This window comes from Ctenopharyngodon idella, chromosome 3 (genome assembly GCF_019924925.1).
Source record: "Ctenopharyngodon idella isolate HZGC_01 chromosome 3, HZGC01, whole genome shotgun sequence".
In the NCBI taxonomy this organism is placed as follows: domain Eukaryota; kingdom Metazoa; phylum Chordata; class Actinopteri; order Cypriniformes; family Xenocyprididae; genus Ctenopharyngodon; species Ctenopharyngodon idella.
Window position 1 is genome coordinate 19,197,891 of NC_067222.1, and position 19,694 is coordinate 19,217,584.

Below are 19,694 nucleotides of genomic sequence, written 5' to 3' on the forward strand. Positions count from 1 at the left end.
AATGGTAATATAATGATAATATTAATAATAATAATAATTATTATTATTATTTTTATTATATCATCAAATAATTTTTATTCTTAATATAGATACTAATGATGATAATAATAATAATATAATAATAATAATAACAATATAATGGTAATATAATGATAATAATAATAATAATAATAATAATAATAATAATTATTATTATTATTATTATTATTATATTATTATTATTATTATATCATCAAATAATTTTTATTCTTAATATTGATACTAATGATGATTATAATAATCATAATAATAATAATAATAATAATAACAACAACAATAACAATAACAATAATAACAATATAATGGTAATATAATGATAATATTAATAATAATAATAATAATTATTATTATTATCATCAAATAATTTTTATTCTTAATATAGATACTAATGATGATGATAATAATAATAATATAATAATAATAATAATAATAATAATAGTAATAAAATAATAATAATTTGAAATTATTTACTAATGATAATTATAATAAAAATTATGATCATCTTCATAATCATCATCATAAATATTGTATTTATGTATTATTATTATCATCAGCAGTAGTTGTAGAAATATTGATATTTATAATAATTACATTTAAATATTGTGTTCATTATTGATGTTAGTAGTCGTGGTAGTAGCATGAATGTAGTAATAATAATAATAATAATAATGAATGTTACTATTATTATTATTATTATTGTTACTTTATTATTTATTTTACAACGTTTTAGCAAACCCTCTTCACTGTTTTATTATGTATTTATTTTTTATTTGGTAATTGTTTTCTTCTGCAAAATCAAAGTCATGTAATGCAGCCACTAGATTTTCCCAAGAGAACCTGCTCTACAGACTGACGGGTATCTATTGTTCTCCATTGGCTGCGGGTTGTGAGGGAGAAGGAGAAACGGCCGTGACAGGGGGGTGTGTGTGTGTGTGTGTGTGTGTGTGTGTGTGTGTGTGTGTGTGTGTGTGTGTGTGTGTGTGTGTGTGTGTGTGTGTGTGTGTGTGTGTGTGTTGTGGTTTGCTGTGTCGAGCTCTCTGCAGTGACCGTGACTGCTTGCTGCCCCGTTGCCGTCTGTCAGTCATGCAGCTGTGCACAAAGCAGAAGGAATGCGGATGTCATAAGTCCGTTTTTTAAAGAGCTTAAAGTACCTGCATGCAAAGAGCTCCTGTCAGACACTTCAAAGCAGAGTCAAGTTTTCTGAAAGGCTTTTAGTGTGTTTTTGCTGTATAAACTCACTGCACTTCTTTAACATCAATTTCAATATATTTTACATAGACAATATTCTGCTGACTTGTATTAATTCAGTAACTGCCTCAGATCAAGTTTCCTTTGATTCCTTTGACTCAAGCCAAAAAAAAAAAAAAAATCAGACCTTCCATGTGCTTGCAAAGTGAATAAATGATCTAAAGGTGAATTGAGGAAGAGGCTTTTCTAGTAACGTATCGGGAAGGAAGCTTTGGGTGTGTCTGTGTTTCTTTGTGGCCACATGCACACTGTTGAGGTTTGGGAGTCACATTTGAATGCAGAAGTTAATCCTCTAAATTATTGTTAAGTGACTATGAAATACATGAGTCACTCCTGAACATTGCATGGTTGATGTGATGGTAACCATAGCAACATTTTGGACTCTCAGTCAGTGGTGTACTGCTTTTTTCATAGTATCTATTAATTTATTCAAAAATATTAAAAAAAAAAATGCTGTTCGTACATGCTGTACAATCACTTGAATACGGATTTGGGTGAATTAAAATTTTTGTCGTTTTATATAATCGTAAAAAATGTCAGGATGATAAAGCTGTCCTAATTTTTTTTTTTTTTTTTTTTTTTATAAATTTTAATAAACTGATTGATTGATTGACCTGCTTCAGTGCTTGATGAGCATTATTTTATGGGTGTAGTCGTTAATAACAAAATTAGTTTTGCTAAATGGAAATAGGACAAATGGTGTAAAAAGTCCACACATTGCATTTAAATGAACACGCATTTTGATTGGTAACGACAGTCATACGTCATTTCATGACGACAGACGTAACACGACACTTTCATTATTTTTACGCCAGCTAGAGGGCGCATGACTTTAAAACTTTTTGGAGGACAGTCTCTAAAGATAACAATGTTTGTAATGTAATGCAACCAACATTCAGGGGAAAAAAAAAAAAACATAAACAGGAAATGATATCATAGAGCTGACCCCTGCATATCCTCATGACTGTGTGCCAAGGTCAGTTAGTCGATTAAAATATCATATAATTTGACCTTTTTATGACAAAACCAGATTAGGTCTCATATATTAGAGGTCAGATGACCTGAATAACTGAACTCTATGTGTACAGAATGAGATTAAGAACTAGAAGAAGAGTGACAACTGTCCTTTAGATGTAGTGTGTGTGTATGTGACCTGTGTATATCTGTGTGTTCACAGCAGGCTGTAGTGCTGCGTGTGTTAATTGATCCCAGCGCTAAGACCAGTCAAAATACCTCTTTAGTTTGTAAGCCTTGAGGCTGGTGAGCACAGCTGATTCGCTTTAATCGGTTTAGGCTACAGACTAATGAGGGAGGCCACTGTTTTAAAGTCTGATGTCATCATTCTGCACCATATACCTGTTTTTAATCAAACCTCTGATTGTGTTGTGATTTGCAAGTTATGTTGGTGTGTTTCAATCACTTGATTAATTGCAATCAAGCCACTGAAGTCATTTTGATCATTATTTTGAATACGGTGATGACTGAGGAAAATAATTGGTTGTTCCTTATCATTAAATTGTCGTGCAACACCTGTAACACAACAAAAACTAGCATGGGTCATTTCTATGGTATTTATGGTTTTCAAAAGTTATAGTGTGGCTAAAATAACAGATTTGTACACTTTAAGATACTTATTTAAATTTTAATAGTTGTGATCAACTGTAACAATTAAAGGCTTGTGTCTGATGCACAATTTGAAGATCAGCTCAAGTCTGGATGGAAATTTCTGTTTGGTTACTTTTTACCCCATCATTAACACAATGAACTAAGAATTTACAATAATTTCACAGCATGTATTAGTTTTATAAATTAACATTAGCACATTCACCCTGATTAATAATGCTGTAAAATTGATAATAGTTAGGTAGAGATATTAGGTAGAGTATTGTAAAATGTTACCCAGCATTTCATTAACACCCTGGGCAAATAAAAAGCATTGCACATGAACCGCCCACATAGTTACCGGTTTCATTCTTGTGATATGATATATCTCTGATTTTTTTTATTATCACTGTTATAGTAATGTTCCCAATAAGCTTCATATAAAGAGAATGGAAGTGTGTGGATTACAGTATATTGCATTTTCTTACATTTGAGAAATGAATGAATAAAGGAATGAACAATTCTGTCTTATTAAAGTAGTACCTTGTTCCTTGTGTTCTGAGTCCAGCCTGTTTTTGTTCTTGTTTTGTACAGCTTTCTCACACTGTGTTTGCTTGGCTGAATGACTTTGGGCTGCAGTGCTCATTTAAATGCGTCTGTGTTTTTTGTCTGGCAGTTTACTAAACATGCCCAGAGAGATAATAATTAAGATTATTGGGTAAACTCAAACTAGTGACCTGTAACAGTATGAAACTTGCAGGGATAGTTCACCCATTTACTCACACTCACATCGTTCTAAAAAAATGTTATGTTTTCCATGGAACACAAAGGGAGAAATTTTAAAGAATCTTCACACCGCTCTTTTCCATACGGCAAGAGTCTGTCAAGCTCCAAAAAGAACAAAATGGTCAACGCAACTCATTCGCTATATTTCAAGTCTTTGCAGCTCTATAGAAGTCAAATCTCTTTCAAAAATTATTGTACAGGAATTAGACATGTGCTGGTATACGGTAATACGATATATCACGATAATGAATATGCTTGATATTGTTATCGTGGGCACTTTAAAATAGCATGAATAATTTATTATTACTAATTATTCAGATTTTTAGAATGCATTTTAAGAATACTTTCCTCATCAACCGTATAAAATGCACAACATTGCTGAAAAGAGGCATGTGCACTGATGTAAACAAGCCCAATGTGCATGAACAGCGCATGGCGGAACGAGTGAAGGAGACGCGCTGAATGAAAATGCACTTTCTGACAGCAGAGGGCGCTGATGGAACAGCAGAAATGCAGCGGCTACCCCGGAAACCCCCGTAAACAAAGCAGCTGCTCTACAGCTACTACAGTATTTAAATGTTTTAAACAGCCATTCAGATTTTTGCATTTGCTATCGTGTTCATCACCGCACCAAATACTTAAAGACTTAAGGCTATTTATTTTCAAACGTAAACATTTTTATATTTTAATCTGGACTACGACATGCCCTATATATTGTTTTAATATATTCTGATTCTTTATTGTTCAATCACGCTTTACAATAAAGTAAAAAAAGTTACAATGAAGTTACTTACGTTAACTGAGACCTTATTGTAATACCTATTGTTCTTTGTAATTCTCTTGCACTTTAATCTGTTTGAAACATTTGTTTACTTTATAATTTTTTTGTGCATTGCTTTATTGTATTTATATGTTCAGAGTTATTTTTGTTACAAGAAAAAGTTATCAAACCTGTTATAGTATGACAAACATTTTTTTACAAGTTAATTTAACATTGTGATAATACCGTATACAGTAATAAAAGCTTCAGCAATTATCGCAACATGAACATTTAATACCGTCACATGCCTAACAGGAATGTTCCAAGATAAACAAAATATGTTGTGTATAATTCAGTAAAATCAGGACGTGCATTACTGACTAGTAGTCGAAGGTCGATAGTTGGTATTTTTTATAAATTATTAGCATTAGCCGTTAAGTTTTTCTGTTAGGCTGGTAACTGTCAGACTAGTGTCAGACTTTTATTATGACAATACCAGGACTTTTATTTTGACAGCGCCCATTTGGGAGTTTCCATTCTCTGTCATTAGTTTAAAGTCTTTATCTAACAGCTATTTAATAGCAACTTTAAATTTTTGATTTCAAACTGTGCTGCGCTATATCCAGTCAGCCACTAGATTTAAAATTAGCATTTGAGAAAACATTATTTCCAGTGCGCACAAACTTACTGAGTGTTCTATTGCTTACAGTGTTTACTTCCCTTTTATTCTTGTTTTTAACAGTTTCTTTTTTCTTTTTTTTTTACGTGTTTATTTTTCTTTCAAAATTATTTTTTTGTATAGATTCATTTTTAAATAATTTTTAATTTAGTTAATATTGTGTAAAATAAATATACATTACATTGAAGTGTGTGTTATTTACTAACTTTAAAGAGTTAAATATGGACAATAAGATGTAATGTAAATCCGCTTTACATTGACCATCAGACATTCTGCTCTTTAACATATTGGCAACGGCCATCAAAAAAATCTATATTGGTTAACCACTAGTACTAGCTTGTCAGCCCCGACCTATTTCTTTTGTTGTATGGAAAAGAGCAGCGTGGACATTTGGCTAAACATCTCCTTTTGTTTTCCATGCGAGGCAAACGGGTTTGGAACATGATGAGGATGAAAGAATGATGACCTACTTTAATTTTTGGGCAAACTGGTCATCATTAATCTCTCCAGGAGCCTCTCTCAGAGTAATCAACAGGCTCAGTGCTTGTACCTTTCAGTGAGAGCTCTTCAATCATGCATCTGTGGTGTAAACAACCTCGTGGGGATCCGACGCGTGTTGTTACACTAGACTGATTGTTAAATCATGAAGTATGAAGTGTTCAAGCACACGCAAACACTAGATCCGCTCTGCACTGTGCTTAAAGACGTTCTGTACCACCTAACTTTAGGCTGGCGTACTGAGATGGGCGGAGGTCAGGGCGGCTCGCTGTTGTCTTCCATTGCTGTGTGTTCTTTTCAAAGTGTCTTACTGGGTCTCCTCTGTGCTCTGCTCACTGTCTGTTCCTTTCTTCACAATGCATTGCATATTCAGAAGCAGCAGCATGTAGGTATATTAAAACAACTTCCACCAGCTGCATGGCCTCTCTTTGTTTCTTTTTTCTTCCTGTTTTCTTTACTCTTCTGCAATAAGTTTCACAACATTCTGACAGTCATCCTGCAGGAGAAGCACTTATTAAAAAGACAAATGAAACTAATTTCTAATTTTCAGTCAAGAGTTCTGTGGTTATGTTTAAAGGAACACTTCACTCAAATGTAAATCCTGTTCTGACATTCATGTCATTCCAAACCAAACCCATATGCTGTTATTTTTCTATGCGGAAAACATACACACACACACAAAAAGAATTTTTGAGGAGTCTTTTCCATAAAGTAGCAGTTCAAAGTGACCATGCCAGTCAAACGTCCCCCAAAAACCAGCGCTATAGTCTTCTGAGCTAAGAAAAATAACAGCATATGGTGAGTAAATAATGACAGAATTTTCATTTTGCGGTGAAATATTCCTTTAATACACTGAAATGTTCAAACCCTGTTTTGAAATGCTTTGTATTTTTGCTCATCCGAGTTTCTTTGTTTGTTCTCCACCCTTTCATCCTGTCGTTAATTTCTCTGTCTCAGTGTTTAATGTCTTTTGACCGTGTCATTGTCCCCATGTTTGCCCGTCTGTGGTGTGTTCAGTGTGTTGGCATGGTTTAATGCACGTTGGGACTTATCTTGCTTCTCTCCCTCTTTCTCTCCCTCCTTCCTATCTATCTATCTATCTATCTATCTATCTATCTATCTATCTATCTATCTATCTATCTTGCCTCCTCCACCCTAACTCGATCAGTCTCTATAACCTTACTACATTTTTCTCACTAGAATCACATGATTATGAGTCCATTTCCTGTTGTCCTCTCTCTTAACGGACATCTGTCCCTCTTCTCTGCAGGGGACGTGCTTTTCCAGATGGCAGAGGTCCACCGGCAGATTCAAGTGCAGTTAGAGGAAATGGTGTGTACCCTACTCAGCCACTGTCCATGTCTCCCCTTTATTAAAGGATCTATTTATCATAGATTACATTAGAACAGTTTTTTTTTTTTTTTTTTTTTTTAAACATGTTCACAGGTTCAATACAAGCTAGCTTTTGCTGTAACGCAAACTCTACCCATAGGAATTGCATCAGAAGGAGGATTTACAAGTTTGCAGTTGAAATTAAAAAAAGTTTTTACTGAATAATTCATGTAACTGCTAAATCAAAATAAAAACTTAATGTTTCTACTGTACCTCCTGAATGCTCTTGAAGACCTGACCCCTTTAATTACTGTTGCCAAGTCCGACAAGCCATGCCGTGTCCTGAAAGAGGACACTGACAACGTGTTGACAGACAAGACAGAGCAGGTTACTTTTGATATGAAACAAGGTCTCAAATTTTAAATTTTGTCATTTTTAAGGAAATTTATACAATAAATACCGTTTTGTGGCTCTTTAATGTGTCGTTCGCTGTTGTAGTGCCTCAGTTCAAGCGGTTCGTGAACCGATCATCTCTTCCTACTAGTTCATTTAAAGCATCAAATAAACATGAATGAACATCATAAGGAATGTTGTTTCAATCGCAGAAAGACGTCAGTACACACCATTTTTCAAGTTCAAGTCCACCGACGTTAATCTGCTAACTCCCCTGACTGCTTTGTCGGACAAAATGGCGGAGTCGGCGTTATGATTGGTTAGATCGCCTGTCAATCAAACTCCCGGCGAAGGGTCAATTGATGCTGTAGCCATGGCCGGTAATATTGTGACTCGTTACATATTCACTGTAAACCCAAGTAACTTGGCAAAACTCAAAAAATATGAGGCAATCAGTTAATAAATTTAAGTAAAGTTTAAGTAAGCAGAACTGGCAGATTTATTATTTCGTATGCATACGTTTTAATTATTCTTAACTTGAAATGTTTGAGTACACTAATACATACATTTAACTTAAAATTATCATGTAACCTCAATGTAAACAGTTTTATTAGTGTAAACTTAATCTTGCACAAAACAAACAAACAACCAAACAAAAATAACACTTAATTTTAGCATTTACTCTCCCTTTCGAGTGTCATGGGCAAAGCATGCTGGGAAATCCCAGCCCAGTTTCACTTAAACTTAAGTTTGTCTAAATTAAAGAAATAAGTTCATAAACTCAAAACAATGAAACAGTTCAACTTAAAATATATCAGTTCTGTGAACTTGAAAGAAAAAGAAAGTACTAAAGTTAATTTGACTGAACTAATTTGTTTAATTTAAGTTTGTCCTACTTAAATCAATTAATTATTTTGAGCGTTAGGGTTTACAGTGTTACATGTAATTACTGTAGTAATAACAGTAAATGATGCATAATTACATTAATTACTAACCCTATTCCTAATTCTAAGGGTATGTTTACACAACAATGATGTACTAAAAATGGAAATGTTTTTCCTTTGTGTATTTCACATACAGACGACAACGTGTTTTCAAGGATCCAACAAAACAACTAAAAATGCTGTATTATTCATGCCAGGCCAGTAGTTGGCGACATCATTTTGTAAACACTACGCGCCTATAGACTGAACATGTAATACGCATGCACATGATGTCACCATTTTCACAAATTGTAGTTTACATGGAGACGATAACAGTATAGTTTTCAAAAACTTGCACTTTGAAGCACGTTTTCAAAAGTTGTGTAAATGAACGATCAAAAAACATAAAACGTTTTCTGTTTTTAGTTGAAAATGCAATCGTGTAAATGGCCCCTAACTCTATAGTAAGTACATGTATAGTAATATTACTCAGTGCTTAAATGTATAATTACACTGTAACAAGGGCACCTTAGAATAAAGTAACCCCACGTAATTTTCTTTAGAAAACAAAATGAGGGACGAGTAATTATTTTCTGTGCTCATCAACATTATACTAAAAATGTTGTCGATAGTGTGTTGAACCCATATATTATTGTATAATCTGCACATATCTGTGCTTTCAGGTTACTAAAAAGACAATTTAATGAACTTCACTCAATTTTTCTGCTTTGTTTGCAGTTGAAATGCTTCCACAACGAGCTGCTGTCGGAGCTGGAGAAGAAGGTGGAATTGGACGCGAGATACCTGACTGTGAGTCCGCACCTCATCCCACTGTTTCCAGATGACAAGACACGTTGAGCACACTAACACTCTGAACAGAAGCGCCGATTAATAAAACCACTCTATTTTTTTTTTTCCTGTTTCACTTAGAAATGCATCAGATTATGAAAGTAAAATGGATTGTGAATGGTGTTTTAGGTTGACTTAAAATATGAACACCAGTGAGATGTTTCAAACAGTATGCTATATTATTATTATTATCACTTGACTTCGCTGTTGTATCTTTAATGTCACACATGGCATCCAGTTATTATTTCAGACATATACTACCGTTCAACACATTTTCGTCAGTTTGGGGTTGGTGAGATTTTTTTTTTTTTTTGAGAGAGAGAGAGAGAAGTCTCTTATGCTTATCAAGTGGAAAAAAAGTGAAATGTTATAATTTGAAATAACAATTTTCGGTAACATTTTAGTATAGGGAACACATATAGACCATTAACTACAACTTTTCCCTCAATAAACTCCTAATTTACTGCTTATTAATAGTTAGTAAGGTAGTTGTTAAGTTTAGGTATTGGGTAGGTTTAAGCATGTAGAATAAGGCATTAATTATATAAAATGTATATTACTAATAAGCTAATAAGCTAATGCTAATAAGCAGCTAGTTAAAAGACCCTCAAATAAGGTGTTACCCAATTTTCTTTTTTAATGTTTTAAAATGTAATTTATTCCTGTGATCAAAGCTGTATTTTCAGCATCATTACTCCAGTCTTCAGTGTCACATGATCCTTCAGAAATCATTCTAATATAATGATTTCGATGCTCAAGAAACATTTATTATTATTATCAATGTTGAAAACAGTTGTGCTGCTTCATATTTTTGTGGAAACCATGATTTCTTCAGGATTCTTTGATGAATATAAAGTTCAAAAGAGTAGAATTTATTTGAAATAGAAATGTTGGTAACACTTTATTTTAGGGTTCAGTTCTCACTTTTAACTAGTTGCTCATTAGCTTGCATATTACTAGTATATCGCTTGTTTAGTAGTACTTACAAAGCACATATTAAAGCTGCAGTCCGTAACCTTTTTTGGTTAAAAATAATCCAAAATCAATTTTTGAGCAAGTACATAATCAACCAGTGTTCAGTGCTCCTTACTTTAGCCCGCTTCACAACAGTAAGCTTGTAATATTGTTTTATAATAAAAATTGGTACTGGTGGGTTTCCGCTAGAAATTCGAGCATGCCACCATTCGTCTTTGCATCATTACATCACGTCTGTAAACAGAAAGGAGTCTCAGCTAAGGCTAAGCCCCAGGTGTATTGTAATCCAGAAAGGTCCAAATGACAATCATCAGTGACAACTGGAGATTCACCCGTAGTCAAAAGCAAAAGACTTTGGACTGCGGAGTGGCTACAGAAATTGAAATATACAGTTAACGCTAATACACACTAAATACACAGTCACACAATGCTGATGTTGTTAATATTAACAATTTGAGAACAAAGTGTAATAATAATAATCATTTGCATGGTTTGACGATCTGAGCTAAGCGATCGTTAGATTTAATCACCATTGCACCGCGATTTATTGTTCTGTTTTTTCTCAGTTGGTCAGAACAAAAGTGGCAGACATGTTACTTACTTATTCAGATCACATTTTCTGGTGAAAATTATTATTTTGGTCATACTTCCAAGACATAAAATATGTGATTCTGAAGTACAGTATCCACACCGATGTAGACTGATAGCAAACATTACATTCATCCACGCTGAGGAGTCGTGCTGATGCACAACCCACGTAAAGATGATAATTCCACAAATAACTGCAATTGCAGGTTTCAAACAGAGATGGCGACAAACATACAGACTGCAGCTCTAATGTCTTATTCTGCATGATCATATTCTACATCCCTTAATCCTACCCAATACCTACATTTAAATGCTACAAAAACTACCTTACTAACTATTGATAAGCAGTAAATTAGGAGTTAATTGAGGCAAAAGTTGTAGTTAATAGTGAATGTGTTCCCTATACTGAAGTGTTACTGAAATGTTTTATAACAACGTAAAAGTCTTTACTGTTATCTTTGCTCTTATCTTTCCTAATTTCTTTAAAAAAAATCTTACTGATGCCAAACTTTTGAACGGTAGTGTAAATATGGTTATTTAGCATTTTTTAGTCAAATTTTGCCTTGCCTCTTGGCAGTCAGATGAAACATTGAGCCAAGAATATGTAAAAAAAACAATTTGGATGACTTTGCTGCCACTGTTTTTGCTGTTTTGCATATACTGTATACTCCACATTTAGGCAAATGTAGTAGCTAATTTGAAAACAATTTATATTTATGCTTTTGGCAGATTCTTTTATCCAAAGCAACTTATCAGTACATATGTTCCATTTGATTCAAACACACAACCTTGGTGTTGCAAGCGCCATACACTCTTAAAAACAAAGGTTCTTTATTGGCATTGATGGTTCCACGAAGAAGGTTCCATGGAATTTTTCCATTGCACAAAAGATTCTTTGTAGTGCAAAAAGGCTCTTTAGGTTATTAAAATATTCTTCACACTAAGAAAAAAAAAGGTTATTTTAAGAACTGATCACTGAAAGTTTCTTTGGGAACCAAAAATGGTTCTTCTATGGTTTATCGCTGGGACAACCCCATTTTGGAACCTTCATTTTTAAGAGTGTACTCTACCAATTGAGCTACAGGAAAAATGCATACAGAAAATTTGTGTACACTACACAGCATACTTTATATACTGCTTTCTTAGTATGTACAGTAGTATGCCATTCCAAACATACCCACAGATCTTGTAAATCTACGACTTGAGACGTTGATCTTGCTTTCTTGTGTAGCAAAGGCCCTGTTTTCCCGTCATTCCTTGTTTCCACTATTTTCAACAAATGAAAGTACACAATTTGCGGGAGATTAAAGTATGTTTGGAGCAGTGCTGGGAGAGATATCTTTAGACCGTGAGTGGGTTGGAGAGGAGCTGTGTAGAGCAGTTCATTGGGGGGGGGTTTGGGCGACTGGGATTGGGCGTCGCTTGTCATCACATTGTATTCAGATAAAATTAATGCCTTGCTGTCTTGCCTTATTCAGCTCTGGAGAGAGCGGTCTGCAGTCATTCCCCTTGGAAACCAAACACTTTTTTTCCCTCAGTCCACACATTCTGTGCAAACATGTTCAGTTTCTGCTCTGGAGTCTCTGTTTAGGTCTGGAAGATTGTTGTGATACTCATTTTGTGCTGCTGTTAGAACACTGAATTACCGTTAAATAACATGGTTGATTTCGTACTTGTTAGTCAGAAGAAAATGTTTCACAGGTTCCAAATGCATATTCTGTCCCGTCCTCAACAAATCAAGGATGTCTAAAATACTTTGACAGAGCTGTTAGCTATTAGAAGTTACTGAAGTTAACCAGCCACATGCTCCGTCTCTCGAATTCCAAGAGAAGTCATGATCCATAACACATCAGACTTGATGTTATATTTATTCCTGTTGAGCATTGTGAATCATTCATGTGGTGAGAAAAGGGGATCATGGCTGGCAAAGCAGAATCTTCCTTTTCTCTCGCCGAAGATGGAGCGATTGCTCCATCGCTCACATGTAACGCTGTCTTTGTAGACACATTCCTGCTGTGCAAGAATCTGATTGAGCTGCCAAACTATTTATAGACGTGTAGTCTAGAGATCATTCTCTCGGCGTACCTTGTGTAGGATGTGTGAAGGTTCTTATATCTAGAAATGTTCTCAGCCAAGTGTATCAGCCTCCAGAATTTGGCCGTAAGCCATGGTGTGCAGTTGGGAGTGAAGACCTTCGCTTCTTTCTTCTGCAGACATCAGAACGCACTGCCCTGAAACCCCAGACCTTCAGCTCTCTTCCAGACCCCAGTGAGCTGTCTGGCTTTTGAAGGCATCATGGAGCCTGACTTGAAGGCTGTTCCTAACAGTTGCTGGCAGAACTTTTGCTGCCTTCCCAGACGTTTGGCCACTTTCTACACAGTCTCACATGTAGCATTGCATGTGTCCATCGTTGAGAAGACAATCCCAGAATTAGGAATGTGCTCTTTGGTCATTTTAACTGATGATTATTCAGCTGATCAATCAGATGTGTACTCGTTATTCGGTGTGAGACTGGCTTTCAGTGGAGCAGCTTCTGTTTCTAATATTTCATTTGTTGTTTGATGTATATATGGTCATTTTTTGCTGTTTTCAGCATCTCAAACCATGAGCGCAGGCAGTGTCTTTAAGACCCCTGTCACGTTAAAAACTAGTTTATTTTTTTGTGTAATGATTATAAAAATGAAAATGGTGGGGGGAAAAAAGGATAGCAGATGAAGATGAAGGAAAATGTTGATTATGAATATACTTGTATTTGATCCAGTACTGAAAATGCTGGCAAAATTAGGCCGTCGTTAGCTTAGCAACATGCTAACATCAGATTCAGTTGAGCAAATATTACTGTACTGAAAAAAATCACCAATTCACAATTATATTTTGATTATAATTATGATATAATAATGATAACATTTATATATAATAATACTAATAATTCTACTAGTCGTCATGATGATGATGCTGATGATGATGATGATGATGATGATGATTAGTAGTAGTGGTGGTGGTATGATTATTATCACAATAATTATATCACAATAATAATTGTGATCTAATAATATTTAATAAGAAAGATGATGATGATAATAATAATAATAAAACAATAACTTAAATATAATAATAATAATAATAATAATAATAATAAATTATTATTATTATTATTATTATTATTATTATTATTGTATAAATGTTATGTAATATAATCAAAATATAATAATAATAATAATAATAATAATAATTAGTAATAATAGTAGTAGTAGTAGTAGTAGTAGTATGATTATCATCCCAATTAAAAATTACAATATAACAATTAATTTTCATATAATTTTATTATTATTATTATTATTATTATTATTATTATTATTATTTATTAATAATAAATTGATGATGATGATGATGATGATAATCTAACATCATAACTTTTGTTTATTATTATTATTATTATTATTATTATTATTATTATTATTATTTCACCAAAATATCACAATTATGATTTTTAGTGGCAGTCCTACAGATGTGTTCGCTGAATCTGACAATTATAAATTCAGAATTAATTGTGATATAATGTTTATACAATAACAATGACATAATAATAAAATAATAATAATAATAATAATAATAGCAATAATACCATTATCATGAATGGTTTTTTTTATTGTTGTTTTTGTGGTTGTTGAATCATTGCATGTGTATTGTAACATATATTGTATTAGAAGGTTGTTGGCTCTGTTGGCCTGTTGTGTGTTGTTGTCATGAGTGCTGTGTGTCTGTGTACTGCACACGAGTGACCATTAAGAAAGATCCTGTCTATGTAGGTCATTTACAATCAGTCCAGTGCAGTCAGGACTCTGCCTTAGAGGAGGGCAGCTGCTTGTGTAGACGGCAGACAGCGAGTGTTTTGGAACATGACTTTTGACTAGTGGGTTTTGACTCCTGTGTCTTTCTCAATTCAGTAGCTACAGTCTGATGATTTCTGCATTTACCAACACTGTTCTTGTGTTTTTTTTTTTCTCCTGAAGGCGGCTCTTAAGAAGTACCAGATGGAGCACAAAAGCAAAGGAGAGAGTCTGGAGAAATGCCAGGGTGAGCTGAAGAAACTGCGGAGGAAGAGCCAGGGCAGCAAAAACCCCTCCAAGTACGGCGAGAAGGAGTTGCAGGTGAGCCCCCACACTGCCGCGGGTCGTGAACAGAGCTAGCGTGTCGCTGTGGGCTCCGTCCAAGGCCTTTGAAAGGGACGGAGGTGGATGGATAGGCTCTGGTTCAGCAAGACCACCTACATCATGTTAATGCTGAGATGATTTTAACAACGTCTGAATTTAAGAAGTGCTGCAAGCCTCTTGAGGCAGTGAGAACACAATGGGTGGGCGAAAGCCGTAGGTGTGTATACAAACAGCGCAGCAGCGTTTCAGCTAAGAGGTTGCGCCGAACACACACACACACGCAAACATCACAGCTGTTTTTTACTAACTTTCTTGTCTGTGGAAAGCATGCGAGTGGACCAGGCCCCAACCTACTGTATTAATTGCGGTGTGTGAATGCTAGCCTGCTGAGAGGAGTCTTACACTACGACAGCGGGGCTGTGGAGACCCGGCACAGATCAATAAGCAAAGTGCATGTGCTCTCGGAAGCTTACGCGCTCTGCCGGGTCTGAAAAAACGCTCCTCCTGACCCCATTTATATGCCTGATCTGATCACACTTCCTCTAAATGTAGCTCTGCAGGTGTGTTCTTAGCTTTAAAGTTGTTATTTTCAGATTGTAATAACAACAACTATTTTTATTATTATTATTATTATTATTATTATTATTATTTGTTATTGTATTTAGATTGTTTAGAATATTATTGTATGATAATAACAACAACAACAACAATAATAATAATAATAATAATAATAATAATAATAATTATTATTATTATTATTATTATTATTATTATTATATCACAGTTGAAGTTATTATTTTTTTAGTTTGTTTTTTATTTGGATTTTCCAAGTTTAGTTTTTATTTTATTAAAAAGACAATACAGATACAGTACAGTAGTTGTAGTTTTTGCAGTAGTATTTTTTGTAGTATTTTTCCCCCATCCATTTTTCCTATAGGGATTTACAAAAAACTTCATTAAAGAGCAATAATATAGCCATGAACCAAACCAACCAGCTGCAAGGTGAATCATAACATTACAAACTTTGAAAAAAAAAAAAATAAATAAATAAAAAATAGAAAATCAGAGGAAAAAGACAAATTACAAGGCTGTGTTTAATGAGGAAAAGGACTACAATCCCAATAAGCACTGAAAATGACAATCGAATTTAAAAAAAATGTTGGGTGAATATAAAACTATTGATGATTTATATTGAACCAATGTAGTTTGTTTGTTGCAAAATATGGGAAGGAAAGATTTTTTTCAAAGTGCTTTACATGAAGATTTAAAAATATTCATAATCATATCAGATGCATAATAAACTAATTTTAAATTAAATAAAAATAATAATAAAAGAGAAAAATGCATAAATAAGTTGTTCGCAGTGCTTCATGGGAGGCAATGCATGCTACAGTGTTGACATGATTTGCTAGTTTCTTTACAGAACTATGGGTAATGTTTCTCAATTTTCAAGTTGTTCCAAACCTGTATGAGTTTCTTTCTTCTGTTGAACACAAAAGAAAATATTTTGAAGAATGTTGGTAACCAGACAGTTGATGGCAGCCATTGACTTCCATAGTATTTTTTTCCTAATATGGAAGTCAATGGCTACCGTCAACTGTTTGATTTGAGAGGAAAGAAACTCATACAGGTTTGGAACAACTTGAGGGTGAGTAAAAGATGACAAAATGTTCTTTTTTTTTTTGGGTGAACTATCCCTTTAAGTTGAAATAATGCATGTGATACCTTATAAGTAAAATGACCCGTGATTGGTTCACCTTTCAATCAGATGGTCAGTTCTTGCCTTATTTGACTTATTTGATTCTATCTGACACAATGCAGTTTAATCAAAGGGTTAGTTCACCCAAAAATAAAAATTCAGTCATTTATTACTCACTCTTATGTCATTCCACACCTATAAGACCTTTGTTCATCTTCAGAACACAAAATTAAGATATTTTTGATAAAATCCTGCATTAACAGCAAGATAATTAACACTTTTAATGCTCAGAAAGCTACTAAAGACATATTCAAAGCAGTTCATGTGACTACAGTGGTTCAACCTGAATGTTATGAAGCATCAAGAATACTTTTTGTGTGGCAAAAACAAAACAAAATAACGACTTTATTCAACAATATCTAGTGATGGGTGATTTCAAAACACTGCTTCATGAAGCTTTACGAATCTTTTGTTTCAAATCAGTGGTTCGGAGTGTGTATCAAACTGCCAAAGGCACGTGAACCATTGAAATTTCAAAACGTTTCGAAACTCTTATGATGTAACAAAGCCTTGTTTACTGAAATCACGTGACTTTGGCAGTTTGATACACGTTCTGAACCACTGATTCGAAACAAAAGATTCGTATAGCTTCGAAGCTTCATGAAGCAGTGTTTTGAAATCGCCCATCACTAGATATTGTTGAATAAAGTCGTTATTTTGGGGGTTTTATTTGGCGCACAAAGTATTCTCATCACTTTATAATATTAAGGTTGAACCACTGTAGTCACATGAACTGTTTTAAATATGTCTTTAGTAGCTTTCTGGGCATCTGAAAGTGTTAATTATCTTGCTGTCAATGGAGGCCTCACTGAGCCATCGGATTTTATCAAAAATATCTAAATTTGTGTTCTGAAGGTGAACGAAAGTCTTACGGGTGTGGAACGACATGAGGGCGAGGAATTAATGACAGGATTTTCATTTTTGGGTGAACTTACCTTTTAAAACATCCAACACTGTTTGGGGAAAAAAAACCTAAATTCATTCTTCATTTTCAAGCACACATTTTCATATTTAAAAGAAAACCACCTTTGTTATGGGTGATCTTTTTTTTTTTTTTTAAAAACTGTATACAAAAGTCTTAATAATAGGTAAAGGTTGTATTAGCAAAAGTTAATATTGCTTAAGTGTTAGCGCGGTCAGATGTAGGGCTGAATTCGCCCTCGGGCCGTAAGCATGTGGGAACAGGTATCTGTCAGTGACTGCTGTTTTGAGATGCAGTGCTGCTGGGAGTTTATACAGTAAATGTCAGTCTACTGCCAGATGCCCTGCAGATAGTGAGCTCAGGCTGGGTGGAGCTTCACTCGCCTTAGAGAACTGCAGATATTTAGAGTTTTGTGATTTTGTAAACTAAAGCTACAAGGAGTACAGGGTTGCCAGGTTTTCACAACAAAACCCGCCCAATTGCTTCTCAAAATTAGCCCAATCGCGTTTCAGGGGGATTCACCTGGTAAAAATCCTGTGGGGTAAAATCCACATTTTTTGGCGGGGTTCCCCTGGTAAAATTAGCATTCCAGGGCTAAATATCACGTTATTGGGACTGCTTCAACCCGCGGACATGAAAAACAAACCCGCAACAACACTGTTATAGTAGCCCAATTTCACAGGAAAACCACAGACTTGGCAACACTGAAAAGGTAATGAATTACATTGCTGGCAACAATTCTTATACTTGTAAAGAAATAACACTTAATCAGCAAGGATGCATTTAATTGATTGAAAGTAACAGTAAAGACATTTATAATGTTACTAAAGATTTTCTTTTCAAACAAATGCTGCTTTTTAAAAATTCAGTATCTAGAAAAAAATGGTTTCCACAAAATATCAGGGAGCACAACTGATTTCAACATTGATAATAATAATCAGAATGTTTCTTGAGCATCAAATCAGCATAATAGAATGATTTCTTAAGGATCATGTGACCAGTGTTGCCAAGTCCACGGTTTTCCTGCGGAATTGGGCTACTTTTAAATTGTTGCCGGAGGATTTTTTTTTTCTCTCTAGAACTCAACTTATGTACAGTCACAGCTATTTTACTTTACTTTACTTTACAGCTACTTTACTTTAATTTACTTAAAGTAAATCAGTCAGTCTCATCCAATCAGATCGGTAACATAATGAAGCAATGAAGTGTCATGTTTAAGTACCCCTTTTTCTCATGGTAATGTCACCATAACACACTATAGCTTATTCCTTTAATAAAATGACAGCAGTCACAGATGTTCAGTTAGTAGTTTGATGTATTAATATTAATAGTTTGCGCAGAGTTTCGGGCCTTACAGTTGCCAAGCAACACAGTCACATGCCACAATAATATATAATGTCTGGTCACAAGCGTGTGTCTGCATTTTACAATGACAATGAACACTGCTTATCAGATTAAAAGTTGTATAATTACGCATTTAGATGATATATTATGAGTTATTTTATGTTTCTGAGCTTCTAAAAGATCAATCCTCAATATCTGCTTCAGTCCAAAGAACAGAGCACCTCTCATTTTCTACCTCAGACTCTTTTTCATGGAAATGAGGCCTTGAGCAAGAGCAGGAAAAGTCAACTGATTTAGTCGAGAGCCCCAGGGGAGCATAAAGCCAAGTCTGAGTGCGCACACACATAAATGCAGATACTTCATCCATATTACCGTAAATCACACCGCTATTGCTTAGACTGATGGTGGTTTGGAGGTTCATGGATTGTGATTCATTGGAAAAGCTCCATGAACAGGCATGAATTGACTGCTCTGTCTGAGCGTGTTCAGACGACTGTTTATGCACTTTGTTTTTCTCACTCTCAACTCTGTTGTACCTCCGTCCTCTGTTCTTTTTTTTTTCCTCTTCCTGTTGCTGCTGAAATAATTAGTCGCTGAAGTCCCTCTGAAGATGCTAATTAGCTAATTATTCAGTTCAGTAGAGTGGTCTGAGGTACAGCGGGAGGGATATGAGATTCGGCGGAGGTCTACGGCGCTCACGCTCGCTGTAATATCACACGTTAACAGACATGTCATGCTTCTGAATGGTGTGGACTCTTCAGCGAGTTCAGGGAAAGCAATTAGAGTATCTATAGAAGAACACTTGCATGCGCTGTTAGTACACATGTGAGAATTATCCTGAGA

At 34.6% G+C, this 19,694-nt stretch overlaps 1 protein-coding gene across 6 annotated transcripts in view; it reads left to right on the forward strand.

The window, feature by feature from the left end:
• Positions 1–19,694, forward strand: part of baiap2a (BAR/IMD domain containing adaptor protein 2a) — a 109,756-nt gene that overhangs the window by 57,762 nt on the left and 32,300 nt on the right. For all 6 annotated transcript variants that reach the window (XM_051885793.1, XM_051885795.1, XM_051885790.1 and 3 more), the window contains exons 4-6: positions 6,883–6,944; positions 8,999–9,070; positions 14,686–14,823. In XM_051885793.1, the coding sequence (XP_051741753.1) occupies positions 6,883–6,944; positions 8,999–9,070; positions 14,686–14,823 (272 nt within the window). The remainder of the gene's footprint in view (positions 1–6,882; positions 6,945–8,998; positions 9,071–14,685; positions 14,824–19,694) is intronic.